Below are 16,932 nucleotides of genomic sequence, written 5' to 3'. Positions count from 1 at the left end.
TGATTGTGGGGAAATTCTGGTAAGATCAATATTAGTGAAATAAAAATCAAAAACCTAAGGACAATAGCGAGTTCAGTAGAGTGGTTCAAGCATGATATAATGAAGGCTTAAATTAAAATGGAAGTCACAGTTATGAATAGGAGGAAATATATTCAAGACATATTTAGAGGATAAAATCAGCAGAACTTGGAGACTCTTTGAATAATCAGGTGAAGGAGAGAAAGATCACCCCCAGTTTTCTAGTGAGATAAATGGTAGATTATGGTTTCACCAATAATAATAAAAAAACTAGTTGGGAAGGGGGAGTGAGGTGTTTAGTTTAAGACAGGTTTTATTTGAAGATGTTTATTGGACATTTGAGCATACAAGCTTGAAATTTTCAGAGAAATGCCTTTTCACAGCAATGTCCTGAAGTGGCAACATACAATCGGGTATCTTTAGGATACAGGTCAGAATTACAACCTTGAAAGTTGATCTATTTCACAAAGAGACAGGGTAAAATGAAAACCCCAGAGTATTAATAATATAATCTGGGAACACTAATAATTTAAGAGTCAGCAAAGAAAAAAAAAAAAAAAGTCAGACGTTAAAGGTCACAAGGCAGACGTAAAATGTCAGATGGCATGTGGAGAACCAAGAGACTATGTTGCATGACAGGCCAAGAAAACAGAAGTTTACAGAAGAGGCAAAGTGGTTAATACAATTGAGAAACCTAGTAATGTGAGTACTGGAATGGCTCCTTTGGTTTAGCATGGATAACATCAACAGCATTATCCAGAGCATCAGTGGCTCAGTAGAGACACTCATGCATGAGGTAGAAACCTCATCCTTGTGGGGAGAGGAGAAGCAGTACTAGCATTCCAGTATCTGGGAAACTGGGTAAAATGTGGAGGAGAGAAATGGTAGAGAGAGAGAGATAGTAATCAAAAAAAAAAAGGAGTTTTGAAGTTGAGAATAATTTTCCAAAATAAGGAACAAAATCAATAACAAGAAAGAGGATGATGCCTCAAAAAAGCACAGATGCCTGATTAAGGAGGACAGAGCTGTGGAAGCTGGTCCTGAAAAGAAGGGTAAACACTTTACATCTGAGATCAAAAAGATGGCTCTAGATTAAACAAGAACACCAAGCTGCTAACCTGCGTTTCCTTTTATTCCAAGCCATTTTCTTCAGCATAACTGCCCGTTTTTTACCTCCCCTTCCCTCAACCCATTTGTCATTCCTTAGCTTTCAAGTATGCCATTCCCCTGAAAATTCTCTTTTAAAAATCATTAATAATTAATTATCCATTGGCAATGACTTGGTGACCTCCACCTTGTCCCTGAAATTGTTTCTTTTCCTGAAGTTACTATGACATTATAAATAATTACATCTATTTTTCTTTTGAACTCTAATCTTCCTGGTCACTTTTTCTTTGATTGTCCTCTTTCCTCCATATGTACATGTTTCCCAGCCTTCCACCCCAACTTTATTCTCGCTCTAGGCCATCTCTTCATGACAAGCTCATGGACTTTTATTGTTTCCACCACTAACCCCATGCTGAGGGGACCCACCTATATATTGCAGTCTTGCCATTATCGGGAGCTCCAGTTTTACAATTAGAGCCTCCTATGTGATATCACTTGCATGTGCTATTGGCACTTTAACTTAAATATGTCTAAAATCTTGTCTTCCCTCCTCAAACAACTTTTCATTTTCCTTCTTAACTTTTATAAGAATATCAACAATATTCTTCTAGCTCCCAGTCTGAATACTCATTATTGTCATTAAATCATTTCTTTTTTTTTCCTTCCCAAAGTTAGTAAGTTGTCAAATTCTATTAATATCCCTCCTTTGCAATCTCATAACTGATACCAGGTCCCAATAGACGTCACCTACATTATTACACCCTAATGACCCTGCCTCTGTCCAAAGCAAATATCTGAATATTATTCCTATACTTAAAACTTTCATTAACTCTCTATTGTCCATGAAATAGAGTCCAATTTTAAAATCAGTCCCTTCTATGGCATTATTAGCTCAGGCTGTATTAATTCATACCATGTTCCCGAAACTCTTTTTCTTCCTCATATACATCCCACAATTTCCCACCACTTTGCCTGGTTCTGTTACCTGTGCCCAAGATACCCTTCCAACGAATGATTACATAACAACATTATTTAAGACCTAGCTCTAAAGTCATCTTATATGGTAAAGCTTTGCTTTTCCCCAGGTAAGAATAATTTTTTTAATTACTATGGAAACTTATCTGTATTTAACTCTTTACTCTACTGGCTTTGAACCGTGAGCTATAATTACATAGAAAACTTTTAGGTGATAGCAAAAATTGAGGTCTAAATAACTAGATTCCTATTTTTCAGTATTTTAAGTTGCTCAATAACAATATTAACATCTACATTTGATCTTAATTATGTACATAGTATGTGAAACGTAAATATATGTTAAATGAAAGTGAAATGATTTGAATGTCACAAAACAAATTGAAACTAAGATGATATATTGATGATTAAATACTATATACCGACAAAGAAAATATGACTTAAAAAATAAGCTTAAGCACAAGCTGACACCCTGCAACCTCCCCACTCCCACTTTGGGTTGAGACTTGTGTGACATTCTCCCAGGAATCTCCTAGTATCTTGATGTTAATGCCAGGCTAGGGGGATAAACAACCTTAACATGAGAATGGCAAGGCCGGGGTTATCCTGTAGGTCCTTTTTAGCGTATGAAAGGTCTTTTGAAACCTTCCTTTTTCCTGACCTCACCCTTCCAACTTGTAGATATTTAATGGACCCCTCTTAATGAAGAGTTCTACTCTTCCTGCCCAAGGGTTCTTTCCCCATACTTTAATAAATATTAATCACCTTTTTCACCAAAAAAAAAAAAAAAAAAAAGTAGGTTTAAGATCAAACAATTTATACTGAATATATAATTTGGCACATTGTAATCAATTTACTAAACTTTTTTTAACAATGAAAATTTTAAAACAAACACAAAATCAATAATTTCCTCTTGAAATTGCACACATAGCTCCTGGTTCAAACCTCAGTGTACAAGAACAATTAACAACCTTTTGCATACAAAAATAACCCTTATAATTTTCTTACCCTACTTATTTTGGAAAGACTAGAAGTTGAACATCTTGTAAAGTATGCTAAGTGTTGTGGAGATTAGGGGCTGGATACTAAATGCATGATGAAGGTATATGTATTTTCACGTGTGATCAATTGTCAGTGAGTGGGTAGAGGACTGAAGAACTACCTGAGGAGTAAGAGAAGTCTCTTTTGACTTTACTTGTAACTTGTTAAATGGGTACAGCGCTACCTGAATTTCAATCTATTTATGACAGCTTAGGAAAGAATGTAAGGGCCTATTTAGCCAGAGAGATTCCATCTCGGATTAAACAGTCATTTTGTTGTTTATGCAGTAAAACTTAAACTGACCCTGCCACCCCCCCCCCCAGGGGACTTACTTAAAAACAAGTGCCAGAAACCAGTCCCAGGTAACAAAGCCCAAATACAAGGGTGGGTCAGGCCAGGTGGAGTCATCCAATCAGTTGTGGGGGGGGGGTGCATACTGTCTCTCTAGCTACCAAGGAGTGTGGGTCTACCTTTTGGGTGCCAATTCTGACCAAGGTGATAGGCTAGTTCAGATATCTACTAGGGTAAATTATAATTCAAGTGTTCACTTAATGTGTGACCTAGCATGACTGGGCAGCCTTCTCTCTGTGTTACAATTTCATTGGCCACCTGTGCGTGGCCAGGCCCAACCACATGGCCTTTGACCTTAAAAGCTAGTCTGTAAGGCAGAGAGAGGTTATCCTCTCTGTCAGAGGTGCAGCCCTGGCTAGTCAGTTTGTTTCTTGATGCTTGCATGGAATAAAGCTTTGCTTGACCTTCACTTTATATCAGTCTCGCCCTTTTAATCACAGACCCATTAGTGGGGGACCTTTCATTTGGGGGCTCTCCCAGGATTAAATGACGAGAACTGAGCCAGCATCAGAATTTCTGGGGAAAGCCTCCGGAGGTAAGATCTCGGGATCCTGCCTGTCTGATTGCAGAGCTCCAGGGTATGGCCCACTGGGTAGAAGCTAGACATAGCCATGCTCTCCAGGGCTGGAGTGGATGTGGGAACGCCCCTTCCCTCCACTGGTAGATCACCAGGGGGTCTGAGTCCCCCTAGATGGTCAGGGGGTTCAAGTCCCCCTAGACAGCCAGGGGGCTCGAGTCCCCCTAGGCGGTCACTGGGGGTTTGAGTCCCCCTAGGCAGTCACTGGGGGTTCGAGTCCCCCTAGGCGGTCAGGAGATCAAGAAAGTCCACACTGGTGGCAGGTTCTAGGTAAGGACCTCTGGGCCTGCCGTTATCTTTGTCTTGTCTTTTTGTTGTCTGCTGTGTTATTTGTTGTGCTTGAAGGAATGGGGCAAGCAGAGAGTAAGGGGACTCTGACTTTTAATGGCTATAACTGGAGCCAACTGTGGTTAGTCAAACTCAAGACAGAGACTTCAAGGAATCTTCCCAAGCAGCTGCCGAAACTCCCTTCATTTCGGGGAAAATTCCTGTCTTCTCTGGCCTGACAGGGACTGCCTAGCCCCTCCCCCTTTCTGGCAGGAAAACATGGCGTCTGCTCCTCTCTTGCAGCTGATGAGCTGTAGAACTCGGAACCCTTTCTCTGCCTTCTGGTGGCACTTTATTCTGTTCTTCACTGTCAGGAAACAAGAAGAGCACCTCCTGGACCTAACACCCGCTACTCCGGATCTTCCCACCTGGGTCTCAGGTAAATATTCAAAGCAGAGTGGGCCCAGGGGGAACGTAAATCAATATTTGAACTAAGTTAAGTTTATTGGGTTAATTAGAGTGGTCATGTCTTTTGAGTTAACAGCAGTAAATGTGAAACTTCAAAGTTTTTACTTAAAGTCAAATAAGCTCGTGTTACTTGTTAAAATCTGTTAACAAAGAGGTGACTGAAACCGATGGTTAATTGTCTGTCTCAGAGTTTTAATGGGTAATTGTTAAAGTAGCCTTCAAAGTCTTTGGTAACCTGAAACTTTAACCAAATGAGATAAAATGCTAGAGCGCTGGTTGCTGGAACTAGGTTTGTGCTTTTGAAATCTGTTGGTAAACATGTTTTGTGCTAAACTGATTCATAAATTTGCTTTCTAAGAATTCTGTTGTAACCGTTCACAACTGGTTAATATTTAATCTTCACTAGAGATTGAGATGGTTCTAAGAAAATGTAAATGGTTTTCTCTTTGCCTTCCCAGAGTTGTAAATGAGATCTCTTTGACTCATAAGGCTTTCCCTTGATAAGCTAAGTTACTCAGGGAGTATTGCTAAACCAATAACAAACCTTGGGTTGCATTTAGGTAAATGCTGTAACTACTCTAGAGGTTCTATACATTTCCTAAAGTTTTAATGTTTTGATAAGGGTCATCACTTGATATTTAACCGTATCTGAGTTTTTGTAATTTTAATTGTTTTAATTCTCTTGTAAAATAAATTCTGCCTTAAAGGAAATTCATATGGGAGACTTTGAGGACAAATACAGGTCTTTGATATGTTAAAATCCTGGAAGTGAAATGGGTAAGAATTTACAGAAATAAGAGCTGCATTCGAACTAAACCAGAATTAGTAGCATGGGACTAGATGAATTGAAAGATTGTAATGTTGTGTCTCTTGATGTTTTGTCTTATTTTAAGCATTACTGGTTCTGTAATGTTTGTTCTTCCAGACTAGGGAAACGTTTTCTTAAGTTATCTGTAACTTACAGAGATGTACAAGTACTCATTTGTAAACAAATCAAAGCATTCAACTTTTTCTCTCTATCTGAACCCTCTGAAACTCAAGGTCTCAGTAAGTATTCTTTCTTCCGTGGAAATCAGTCATTTGCATAAGTTCAATAAGAATCTGTTCTTCTTGTAACAGGACACCACTGGAAACAGTGGTTATTTTACCAAGGCTTTGACTGGAATGTCATATTTGAAAAAGACTCAGATATGACCAGAGAGCTTAAAGGAACTAAGGTTGACTCTATAAAACCTGGAGCCATAAAGCCCTTTGGAATTGTTGGCCTGATACCTTGCTTACAGAGTTCCCAGCAGCCTCAACAGGTGAGTAAAGAATGTCACTTCCTGGCAGGTGCAGAAACCTCAGTATACTTGGGTACCTCAGGAAGAAGAATTCACCCAATTTGACAGGTATTGCAGGCATGTCTAATGGCAAGTACATAGCTTGGCTTCTGGCCCAGAGAGGCTACTAAAAGTTCAACCTAGAGATTGCTTATAAAAAGTTCCAGCAAAGCAGATTATAAAAGATCTATATGATCACTTACTGTTCTTGCTGAGTTTATGTAAATAATTAGGCCAAGTTTGTTAAAACTGGACTTGTTTTTCCAATGACTTAGTCCTGATTTGGCTATCTCTAGAAATGAGGGTTATTTTAGAGAGAAAAATTATATTTTAATAACACACCTTTATGGATGTTAAATTCTAGATTTGATTGTTTTTAAATGTTTGTTTACCTAAGCTAGACAACTTGAGGTAAACTTCAAAGAAGTTGCACGATAGCTCGTTTAGACGATCTTGCTTTTGCCGGTCAGTCAGCCCCAGACATAAGGAGAAAATTTCAGAAAATTGAAGGATTTGAAAGAAAGAATCTGACTAAGTTAGTGGGAATAGCAAAACAGCCACTGAGGACTATGGGCCATGCTTGCGGGGGTCGAGAGCTCACTTACAGACACCGCAGGAAAAAGGGTATCGGGTGTCAGCAACGAAAGCACAGCTTTGTCAGAGCCACACCACTTATTTAGGCTTTGATCTCCACAAGGGAGTTTCTTGGGATGGTGGGCTACTGCAGGCTGTGGATATCACGGTTATTGGAGACGGTGCAACCTCTCTATGAACTGACTAAGGGAGGGCTCACTATGACAGAGTGAACAGCTGAAGCAGAAGGAGCATTTCGGGAATTACAAATAACCTTACTGAGTGCCCCAGCAAGGGCCATCCCAGATGTTACCAAGCCCTTCCACTTGTATTTGGATGAAAAGGCAGGGGTGGTCAAAGGAGTTTTGACTCAGACTCTGGGGTTTTGGCAAAGGCCAGTAGCCTATCTTAGCAAGAAACTAGATCTAGTAGTGGCTGGGATCCCCCCTTGCCACCGCATAATTGCTGCCATGGCCCTCTTGGTCAAGGATGCAAGTAAATTGACTTTGGGTCAAAAATATCATCTTGACCACCACCCATGCTATCGAGGGCCTTCTCCAGACTCCACTGGACTGGTGGATGACAAACACCTGAGTAACAGAGTACCGCACGACTGCAGGGAGTTCCTAAGCCAAGTCACAGGAAAGCATCAGGGCCTGGATTTACACGGGTCACATCGAACGAGCTGAGGATAAGGACACCCCCCAGAGATGGATGCTGCTGCCGATGAACCCCGCTGATCGTGGACTAAAGCTAAGACTCAAAAAAACAATGAGATCATTGAATTCATTGTTGCTCCTATTGTTAAAGTATAGGTGGGAAATATAAACAATTAGGGCTTGACATAGTATTTCTAGAAAAGGAGGGCTCTGCATAGCCCTAAGAGAGAAATGCTGTTTCTGGGTAAATCACACTGGAGTCATTAAAGACAGTCTGGCAAAAGAGGACATAGAACTGGCTGAAAAGTCAAAGATTTGACTAATATCCAAAGAAAAGCTGGGAATGTAAGGGCCTATTTAGCCAGAGCGATTCCATCTTGGATTAAACAGTCATTTTGTTGTTTATGTAATAAAACTTAAACTGACCCTGCCCACCTGCCCCCCAGAGGACTTACTTAAAAACAAGTCCCAGAGACCAGTCCCAGGTAACAAAGCCCAAACACAACGGTGGGTCAGGCCAGGTGGAGACATCCAATCAGTGGGGCTGCATACTGTCTTCCTAGCTACCAAGGAGTATGGGCCCCGCCTTTTGAGTGCCTTTTGGGCGCTGATTCTGACCAAGGTGATAGGCTAGGTCAAATGTCTACTATAGGGTAAATTGTAATTCAATTGGTCACTTATGTGTGACCTAGCATGACTGTGCAGCTTTCTCTGTGTGTTACAATCTCATTGGCCACCTGTGTGTGGCCAGGTGCAACTACATGGTTTTTGCCCTTAAAAGCTAGTCTGTAAGGCAGAGAGGGGTCGCCTCTTTGTAAGAGACGGCCCTAACCGATCAGTTTGATTCTCGATGCTTGGCATGAAATAAAGCTTTGCTTAACCTTTGCTTTGTATCAGTCTCTCTCCTTTGATCATGGACCCATTATTGGGGGACCTAACAAGTTCAGTATCTTTGTTCACTCCAGTTGGATCAGACTGGACTCCAAACTATGTGTGCTTGTATTTCTACTATATTTCTACTCTAAATATCCAGGCTCCAAGTGATTCAGAGTCTGTGCAAGGCTCAGTTACTAGGAGTCAAATTTTTCCTTCTTAACTCTGTCTCCAGACCATCTTTCACAATCAGGAATTCCATAAGGCTCAGTATCTGAAATCTAACTCCATGTGAGAGCCAACAACGGCTATATAGACACCCCATTGGTCTTACCATTGGCTACCAATTTTGAAACACATGTAGCCTCACTTTTGTTCTTGCTTTTAACATATACCAATATCCTGGTCTCCAATTCACTTACTGAGCTATGTACACTTTATCCTTTCCTAGATTAATGACTTTCTCTGAATCTATATTTAGACATTTAGCCTTTTCATGATACCATGGCATTAGCCTTTGTGAAACAACCAAGTTTTATCCACATTCCACTTAATGCCAATAAATAAAATTGATTTGAAAATAAGACACCATGAAAGAATGAGATACATTAATATGGAATTTGATGAATTTATGGACTCTACCACTAAGGGCACATTGATATCTAGCAAAAGATATCAATGTAACATGTAATGTAATCACTTATCAAAAATGGCAACAAAAATATTAGGTTATTAAAAAACATATGATTAGGATTTGAGAGAGGGCACCCATTAATTTTAGTAACTCTAGCTTCTAATTATTACCTTACAAAAAAGCATATATATTTTCTTTATTCCTTATCTAATTTTTGTCTTACCCTAGACATATACATACTAATTTATACATTAACATATATTTATGAAATATATTAACTTATATTATAATTTATTAACTAATATATACATTTATATTGTGTTAATTTATGTCCATGTATTCATTTATATTATATATGTACATATATAAATTGCTTGGTTTTGAGAATGTGGATGGGTTATGTACATTTTGTATCTCCCTAGAGTTCTGATATATATTCTCTTTATAAAGCACATGCAATAAGAGAGTTTTTTTTTAAGATTTTGTTTATTTATTTGACAGACCATCAAATAGACAGACAATTGACAGAGATCACAAGTAGGCAGAGAGGCAGGCAGAGAGAGAGGGAAGCAGGCTCCCTGCTGAGCAAAGAACCCAATGTGGGGCCTGATTCCAGGACTCTGGGATCATGACCTGAGCTGAAGCAGAGGCTTTAACCCACTGAGCCACCCAGGCGCCCCGATAAGAGAGTTTTTTTGGAAAAAAATGTTACGATGTTTTAGTGGAGGATGTGTGAAAAGGTATGTGTGTAGGTTTGTGTGTGTGTATGTATGATTATAAGTATAAGGCTGTTAAATTGTCCCTTGAGATACTTCTGGGAACACTGGATATATTACTGATTTCATTTCTATCCGTAAAACAGAACCACACATTTTAGAATTGTTCCAGTTTATTTTGAATTGGGAATATGCAAAACTTTTCTTTTTTTTTCCTTTTTTGTGTTAAGTTAGACAGCATACAGTATGTCATTAGTTTTTGATGTAGTGTTCAATGATCCATTAGTTACATATAACACCCAATGCTCATCATGTGCCCTCCTTAATACCTATCACCTGGCCACCCCCATCCCCCACCCTATGTCCCTCTGAAACCTTCAGCTTGTTTCCCAGAGTCCATAGTCTCATCATGATGATGATTTTTAATGTATATTAATGTTCTTAAAAATATTATTTAAAATGTCTCCTTTTAAAGGGAGCCAATATTCATACAAGTAGTTGCCTCTGATTAGACAGGGCAAGAGAAATAACTTTGAAAACTTAAATTCCAAACTTCCCAATATTTCTTAAGGCAAAACGTCCCAAAGTGAGCATTTCAAGGAGTACATTTTCTTTTCTTTTTTTTTTTTTTAATTTAACAGAGAGAAATCACAAGTAGATGGAGAGGCAGGCAGAGAGAGAGGAGGAAGCAGGCTCCCTGCTGAGCAGAGAGCCCGATGCGGGCCTCGATCCCAGGACCCTGAGATCATGACCTGAGCTGAAGGCAGCGGCTTAACCCACTGAGCCACCCAGGCGCCCCAAGGAGTACATTTTCTAATTTAAAATTATGCAAGCACAAAGTGAACATTGTTCACATAAGCTCTCCTCGTCCAAGTTTCATCTGTTCAAGCCCTGCCTTCCTAAGGCAGTATATTGAATTTGGATGCTCTCCAGATTATTGGGACACTGTTGAGCTTAAATAGCAGCATTTCTTCAATTTTTCAAACACTAACTTGCAATTGGACTATAATTACTAGTTTTAGTTTATCAGCCTAAAGGAACGAAACCACTGGCACTAGAACACTGAAGACAAAGACTTGGGACCATGGATACCATAAATTTTGTGCAAAGTAGGTCTGTTTTTGTATCAATGAAATAGTAAAATCCATAAATAGAATTCTTCTATAAGAACTGAACAATACGTTATGTTAGAAATACTAGCAGAAATAAGCTATAGCCAGGACATCTTTTTCTTTAAGCTGCAATTACCTTTTTTAGTTGAGGCAGCACTGGTCTCTTCTTTGGCTCGTTCAGTTTCTGCAAATTCAGATATTAACTAATGAGACATGAATATCAGAAATGTCAGGTCGTTTTCTTAGGCTATTGTAAGTCAGGCAAGTCTAGAAGTGCCCCAAAGATAAAATATGGCACCTGAGAGCAAAGCAAGCAGCAGAGAAAACCACTCTATAAAGTACTTATATGTATTTTTAAGTAATAAACTCTCTTATCTCCCCAGGATACAAATCTGTGGCATTAAATTCTTGCCAGTGTAAGTAGTGTCCATAAAACAAGGTGGCTTATTTCACCAAATACACTGGAAAACTAATTAGTTTATATTTAAATCTAAAATGATGTAGAGTTGTGGGGAGGAGGACTTCAAAGGACTTCTTCATTTAGCCTTTAATTATGGGGGTGGTAAGCAGTATTTGACCTCAATCAATTAGCTTTGTATTATAAAAGATTCACCATAATATTATAGAAAATTCCAATTGAATATTTTTTCTGAGAGAGAGAGAGAGAGAAAGAGAAATAAAAAGCCAAAGTGTATATTTGCAGTTTCTCTGAACATCTAGTGTGGAATGTAAAGGAGCTTCCTTGAAGACATAATCTGGAATGCTGGTCCTAGTACACAATTCTGGACCTCAAGTCAAAGCTCATTAAAGTTTTCTCTAATTCGTAAGAAAACAAGAAAAATAACAAGGAACTGGTGAATATTTACAAATCTTCATCTACTTATTTTACTAACTTTTTTTTGTAATGTTGTTCTCCTTGGTCAACTATATTTTTAATGTTTATTTTTATTCTTATTAGTATCTGTATGTATCGCCCTCACTCATATACATTCAGCAGCCGGGGCTCTGGACTCTTCATGTCCCTTTGCCCTCCCTGTGTCACAGACCTTGGGCTGGGAGAAAAATCAGATTCTGTCAGAGGAGAGCTTCACATTATGTTTAGGCTTTAATTCCATAATATTAGATACCAGAAGTTTACAAGTTGAGCCTAGACAAGAAGTCATGTAAATATCTTTTTCTCCAGGCTGTCTTAAGACTCTGAGTGCCAGGACTGCCCAGACCCCTGACTTTATATACCTTGCAGATAAAGACTTTACACCAGTAGTTCTCTAACTAGAGCGTGCAGCAGAGTCACTCCGTGGGCTGTTAAAACACAGATGCTGAGCCCAGAGGTTTTGCTTCTGTGAGTCTGGAGCATGTCCTGAGAATTTACATTTCTAATCAGTTCCCAGGTGATGCTTATGCTGCCGCTAGTCCAGACCATAGTCTGAAAACTGTTTACCAAACTTCCCCTAAGAGACAAGCAAGGCATTCTTCTGTGAACCCCATCCCTCTTTACCTCAGTTACCACCATGAGTTTAGGCTTCCAGCAGAAAACAGAATTCACATTTCTTTTTTTTCACATTTCTTTTAAAAACAAAATCTTTACAAAATTCTTCCAAAGTCAACTCCCGACCACAGTACACACCCCTGCATTAGAACGTGATCTTTGCTCTTTTAACTACACCCAAGCTTCTTAAGGACACTGCATCCCTGCAAGCCATCTTCTAAAATGGAGAAGGTTTGTTTTCCTATCCCCTGCATACCAAAGTGCCTGGAAGTGATGTATATATCCTCTTTACTTCTTATTACTTCTCAAAGGTTGTTACCTCCTTGCATCCTCTAAATCTCACTTCCTTTGAAATACACACTGTTAGGTTGCCCCTGGCTCTATGTCTCTTTTTCATTGTCATTAACTGACCTTATACTCTTGCTCCATCCCACATGGAGTATTTTTACACACAGCGGTCATCCTCTCCATTACTACTGGGGGATTTCATTCAGAACAAGTCTCAGCAAACCATAAGAGACTTTTAATCACAGAAAACAAACTGAGGGTTGCTGGTGCAGGAGGGTGGGAGGGATAGGGTGGCTGGATGATGGACATTGGGAGGGTATGTGCTATAGTGAGTGCTGTGAACTGTGTAAGACTAATCATTCACAGACCTGTACCCCCGAAGCAAATAATACATTGTATGTTGAGAGAGAGAGAGAGAGAGAGAAAGAACGGACAAGTCTCAGTCACAGCTGCACATTAGAATAAGCTGGGGGCTGTTATCAGTCAATGACTTTCAGATGTAGTAGGCCTAGGCTGGGCTACAGAGCTTTGAAAGCTCTGAGATTCTGAATTAGTGAGTCTGGGATGAGGCCTGGCTATTCATATATTTGGAAGCTTCCCAAGATAATCTAATATTTAACGAGGATCGGGAGTCATTTACACGCACTGTTCATATGCCTGCTTCATCTCTGATTTCCTTGGCCTCCTCACTTCTAAACACTGGACTCCAGTTCTCTGCTCACTACCACTTGCCAACATACGCTTTACTTCTCTGCTGTCAGAATTATGATCCCCCAAATCCTATTCTCTGGCACCATTGCACCATTCTTCCCTTTACATCTCACTTATTCAAGAACCTTTTCCAAATAGCATCTGACTCCATCCATACTTTCATTCTTCTGATCTTACTCCTTTCTCCCTGCTCCAGATCTCCCTCATGTCCTCACGTTTACTCTTAGCAAGCTAATATATAAATGAGCCATGGTGCAATCACTCTCTTCATGTCTGCTTTTGTAGTCATCAACTATAGTAGCCCCCCAGCCTGCTTTTATTTATTTTTTTAATTTTTTTTTAAAGATTTTATTTATTCGCTTTAGAGAGCGCACAAGCAGGGGGGAGGGTTAGAGGAAGACGTAGGCTCCTGGCTGAGCAGGGAGTCCGATGTAGGCACTTGATCCCAGGATCCTGAGATCACGACCTGAGCTGAAGGCAGACACTTAACCTATTGAGCCACCCAGGCACCCATCCCAGGCTGCTTTTAAGCTGTTAAGTGGCTAAAGACATCAGATATTTATTCTTTCACTGTTCTAAAGGCAAGAAATCCAAAATGAAGATGTCGTCTGGCCATTCCCTGAAGCTATTTCTGATTCTCCTGGAAAGAATCCTTCCTTCCTTCTTCTTAGCTTCTGGTGGTTGCTGACAACCCATTGACTAGTTTATAGCTGCATCACCCCAATTTCTCCTTTCTCCCACTTCTCTTCTGTTTATATGTACCTGCATGTCTCCAAATCTCCCTATTCTTATAAGGCACCAGTCACTGGATTCAGGGCCCACTCTAATCCAGTATGACGTCATCCTAACTTGCTTATTTCTCTAAAGACCCTATTTTGAAATAAGGTCACATTCATGGGCACTGACTTAGAACTCTAACATATCCTTTGAGGGGGAGGACACAATTCAATCCATTCAATCCATTGCACCCCCAAACACCCTTTATGCTTGCCGCCTGAGCAGTCATCCAAACTTCCACACTGGAGGAAGGCCCTCACGCTGTTGCAGATCCCTCCCGAATGTCTCAGTTCAGTATTTAAGTGAGAGCTCAGCACTGACCAGCAAGACTAGCACAGAACTAGGGAAGTTGTTCTCCCATGTTAGACAACTGGCACATGCATTCTCTCCCCTCCTCAAGCTTCTAGTATCCTGCAGTATAGAGAGAAGATGCTACTGAGAGATTCAGAGAGAAAATAAAAGCAGACTAGAGCACCTCCTATTTTCCCACACCAGCACACACCTGCACCATTTGTTTTCCTTTCCATCCCAAAGGCTGACCAATCCCTGCCCCGTATTTAATACCAGTCCAGCCTGCATCTGCACCTTCTTTTGCCAAGTGAAGGCCTTTCTTCTTGCAAATATAACTTCTATGTGCTACCTCATCAGTTTTCCACTTCAGTGATACTTTCAGAAACATAATATGTCACTCTTGATAACTGCAGACAACCACGTCCTTCACTTATATCTGCCCCCAAGCCCAGCAGCTCATCTCTCCGTGCTCCATCACAGAGGCCAGGAAGCTGCAAAACGATGTCGCCACTTCTATCTCTTCATGCTCTGGGCTTTTAAAGCCTGATTAATTATGAAAAATATTATAGAAAGTAGAGGCATAAAGAAAATGTATCATATGTATGTGCACATTTTAAAGAATGGTAATAAAAAATAGGGACACCTTTATAACATCCTGTGAGCATAAAAATAAAACATTGTCAAAACCCTTGAAACCTTCCACTACCTCATGCCTTTCCCTTCATTTCAGAATTATTATTGTCTTAAATTTCATATTAATCATTTCCGTATTTTTCAGTAGAGTTTTTTTAATTACATGTACTTATCTCTAAAGAAAAATAAGACCATTTATATAGATCAAATTATATAGTTTAGTGAGATAACTATAAAAATTGATTTCTACTGTAAAATTCTTGTGACTTGCTTCTTTCAAAACATCGTATTGAGATGCAGTGTCAAAATAGGTAAAGCAGTTATTAGACTAGGGTAGCTCTAGTGATTTTGGAAGCTTATATAAACAAACCAAATCCTGAGTCATTTAGATTTTTCTGGAATCTGAATCTGGAATCTGGAATCTTTTGTTCTTAATTAAAAGTAGAACTATCATGACAGCCAAATAACTAAATTTTCCCAAACAAGACAAACATCTATGTTCTAGCCAATTAAATTATTTCTTGGCTTTGCTTCTGTGCCTTCTTAAACCTCTGCCCTAGCCACTGCTTTTGAGCACCTCTAAATACTTTTTCATTTTTGGCACTGTTTGATTCAAATTGTTTGCTTAAATAAATTCAGTTTAACATTTTACAGAAGCCATGTTGACATAAGTAGCTGTAGTTAATTGTCAATTTCAACTGTTGTATACTATTCCTACACACACACACATACACACACGTATATATACATACACACACACACACACATACACACTCTAATAATTATACATCCATTCTCCTGCCAATGGACATTAGGTCATGTATGATTTTGTGCTGTTCCAAGTAACCCTGCTAAGAACATTCACACTTAAGTCTCCTGGTACACATGTGCAATTTTCTTAGAAGTGAAATTACTGGGTCATAACATTTGCTCATGTTTAATTTTTCCATATAAATGCCACAATGTTTCTCCAAATTTTACATTCATACCAACAGTGCATGTGAGAGTTTCTACAGCTTCATATCATTATCATTATCAGAATAATTATTTTTCTCTTTTTTGGTCAATCTGGCATGTGTGCAACAGTATCTTATTCTGCTTTTAATTAAAATTCCATTATTCTAAGAGACTGAGCATCTTTTGATATGTTTATAAGCCATTTGTGGAACGTTCTTTTTTTTTTTTTTGATGCTTACTTATATATTTTTGTCCATTTTTTTTCCTGCTCACTATCAAGTTCTTTGTCTTGTTTTTCATTTTTGGAGTTATTTATTTTTTTGCTACTTAACTCTTGTTACTTACATGTGCTACAAATACCTTTTCCAAGTGTGTATCTTATCTTTTCTTAGAATTATGTCAGTACTATTTTGAATTTATTCAGTCAGCATTGTCTGTGATTTGGGTTGTGATCTTGCAATTTATTATCCAAACTGAGCAAGTGAAAGGAGGTGCTAGTAATAAATATTCTGAAATAGTATGAATATGAATATGAAGATTGTCTTAACCAACTGAGATTCATGGTCATACATGTCATCCGATCTGTGTTCTAGACCCACCTCATTAATATCAGATCTATTTTTCAGGTCCATAGATATTCCCCCCAGTAACTTCCATGGCAGAGTACATAAATGAATCCTAGAGCCCTTGCCACATTTTTGACCAATATAAATTGTCTCCAACTACTCTTCTAACATATATATATATGTGTGTGTGTGTGTGTGTGTGTGTGTAAATAACTAATGAAATTAAAAAAGGATATTTTTTTCCTTTTTTAAAAAGTAATCTCTACACCCAATATGGGGCTCAAACTCACAACCCCAAGATCAAGTCACATGCTCCACTGACTAAGCCAGCCAGGTGACCCAAAGGGACTTTATTTTAGAATTATTTTAAAATTCTCTGTACTAGCTTTTCCTGAAGAATGCTGAGATGTGTTAGTAGATCAAGTGATTGACATCTGACTTACATATTTAGGTACTGAAATGTAGTTAAGGCAATAAACATGGGCTTGGTGGCTGAGCATACCACAAATCTAACGCAGTGCGAATATCAA

General features: G+C 39.0%; 1 protein-coding gene across 1 annotated transcript in view; it reads right to left on the bottom strand.

Moving 5' to 3' along the window:
- TRDN (triadin) overlaps positions 1-16,932 on the bottom strand; it is a 297,181-nt gene that overhangs the window by 82,399 nt on the left and 197,850 nt on the right. The window contains 1 exon segment of the mRNA XM_044238841.1: positions 10,827-10,874. Within this exon segment, the coding sequence (XP_044094776.1) occupies positions 10,827-10,874 (48 nt within the window).

This window comes from Neovison vison, chromosome 1 (genome assembly GCF_020171115.1).
Source record: "Neovison vison isolate M4711 chromosome 1, ASM_NN_V1, whole genome shotgun sequence".
Taxonomy (NCBI): Eukaryota; Metazoa; Chordata; class Mammalia; order Carnivora; family Mustelidae; genus Neogale; species Neogale vison.
The sequence above is the reverse complement of the archived record's forward strand: the minus strand, read 5'-3'. Positions and strand labels throughout refer to the sequence as shown.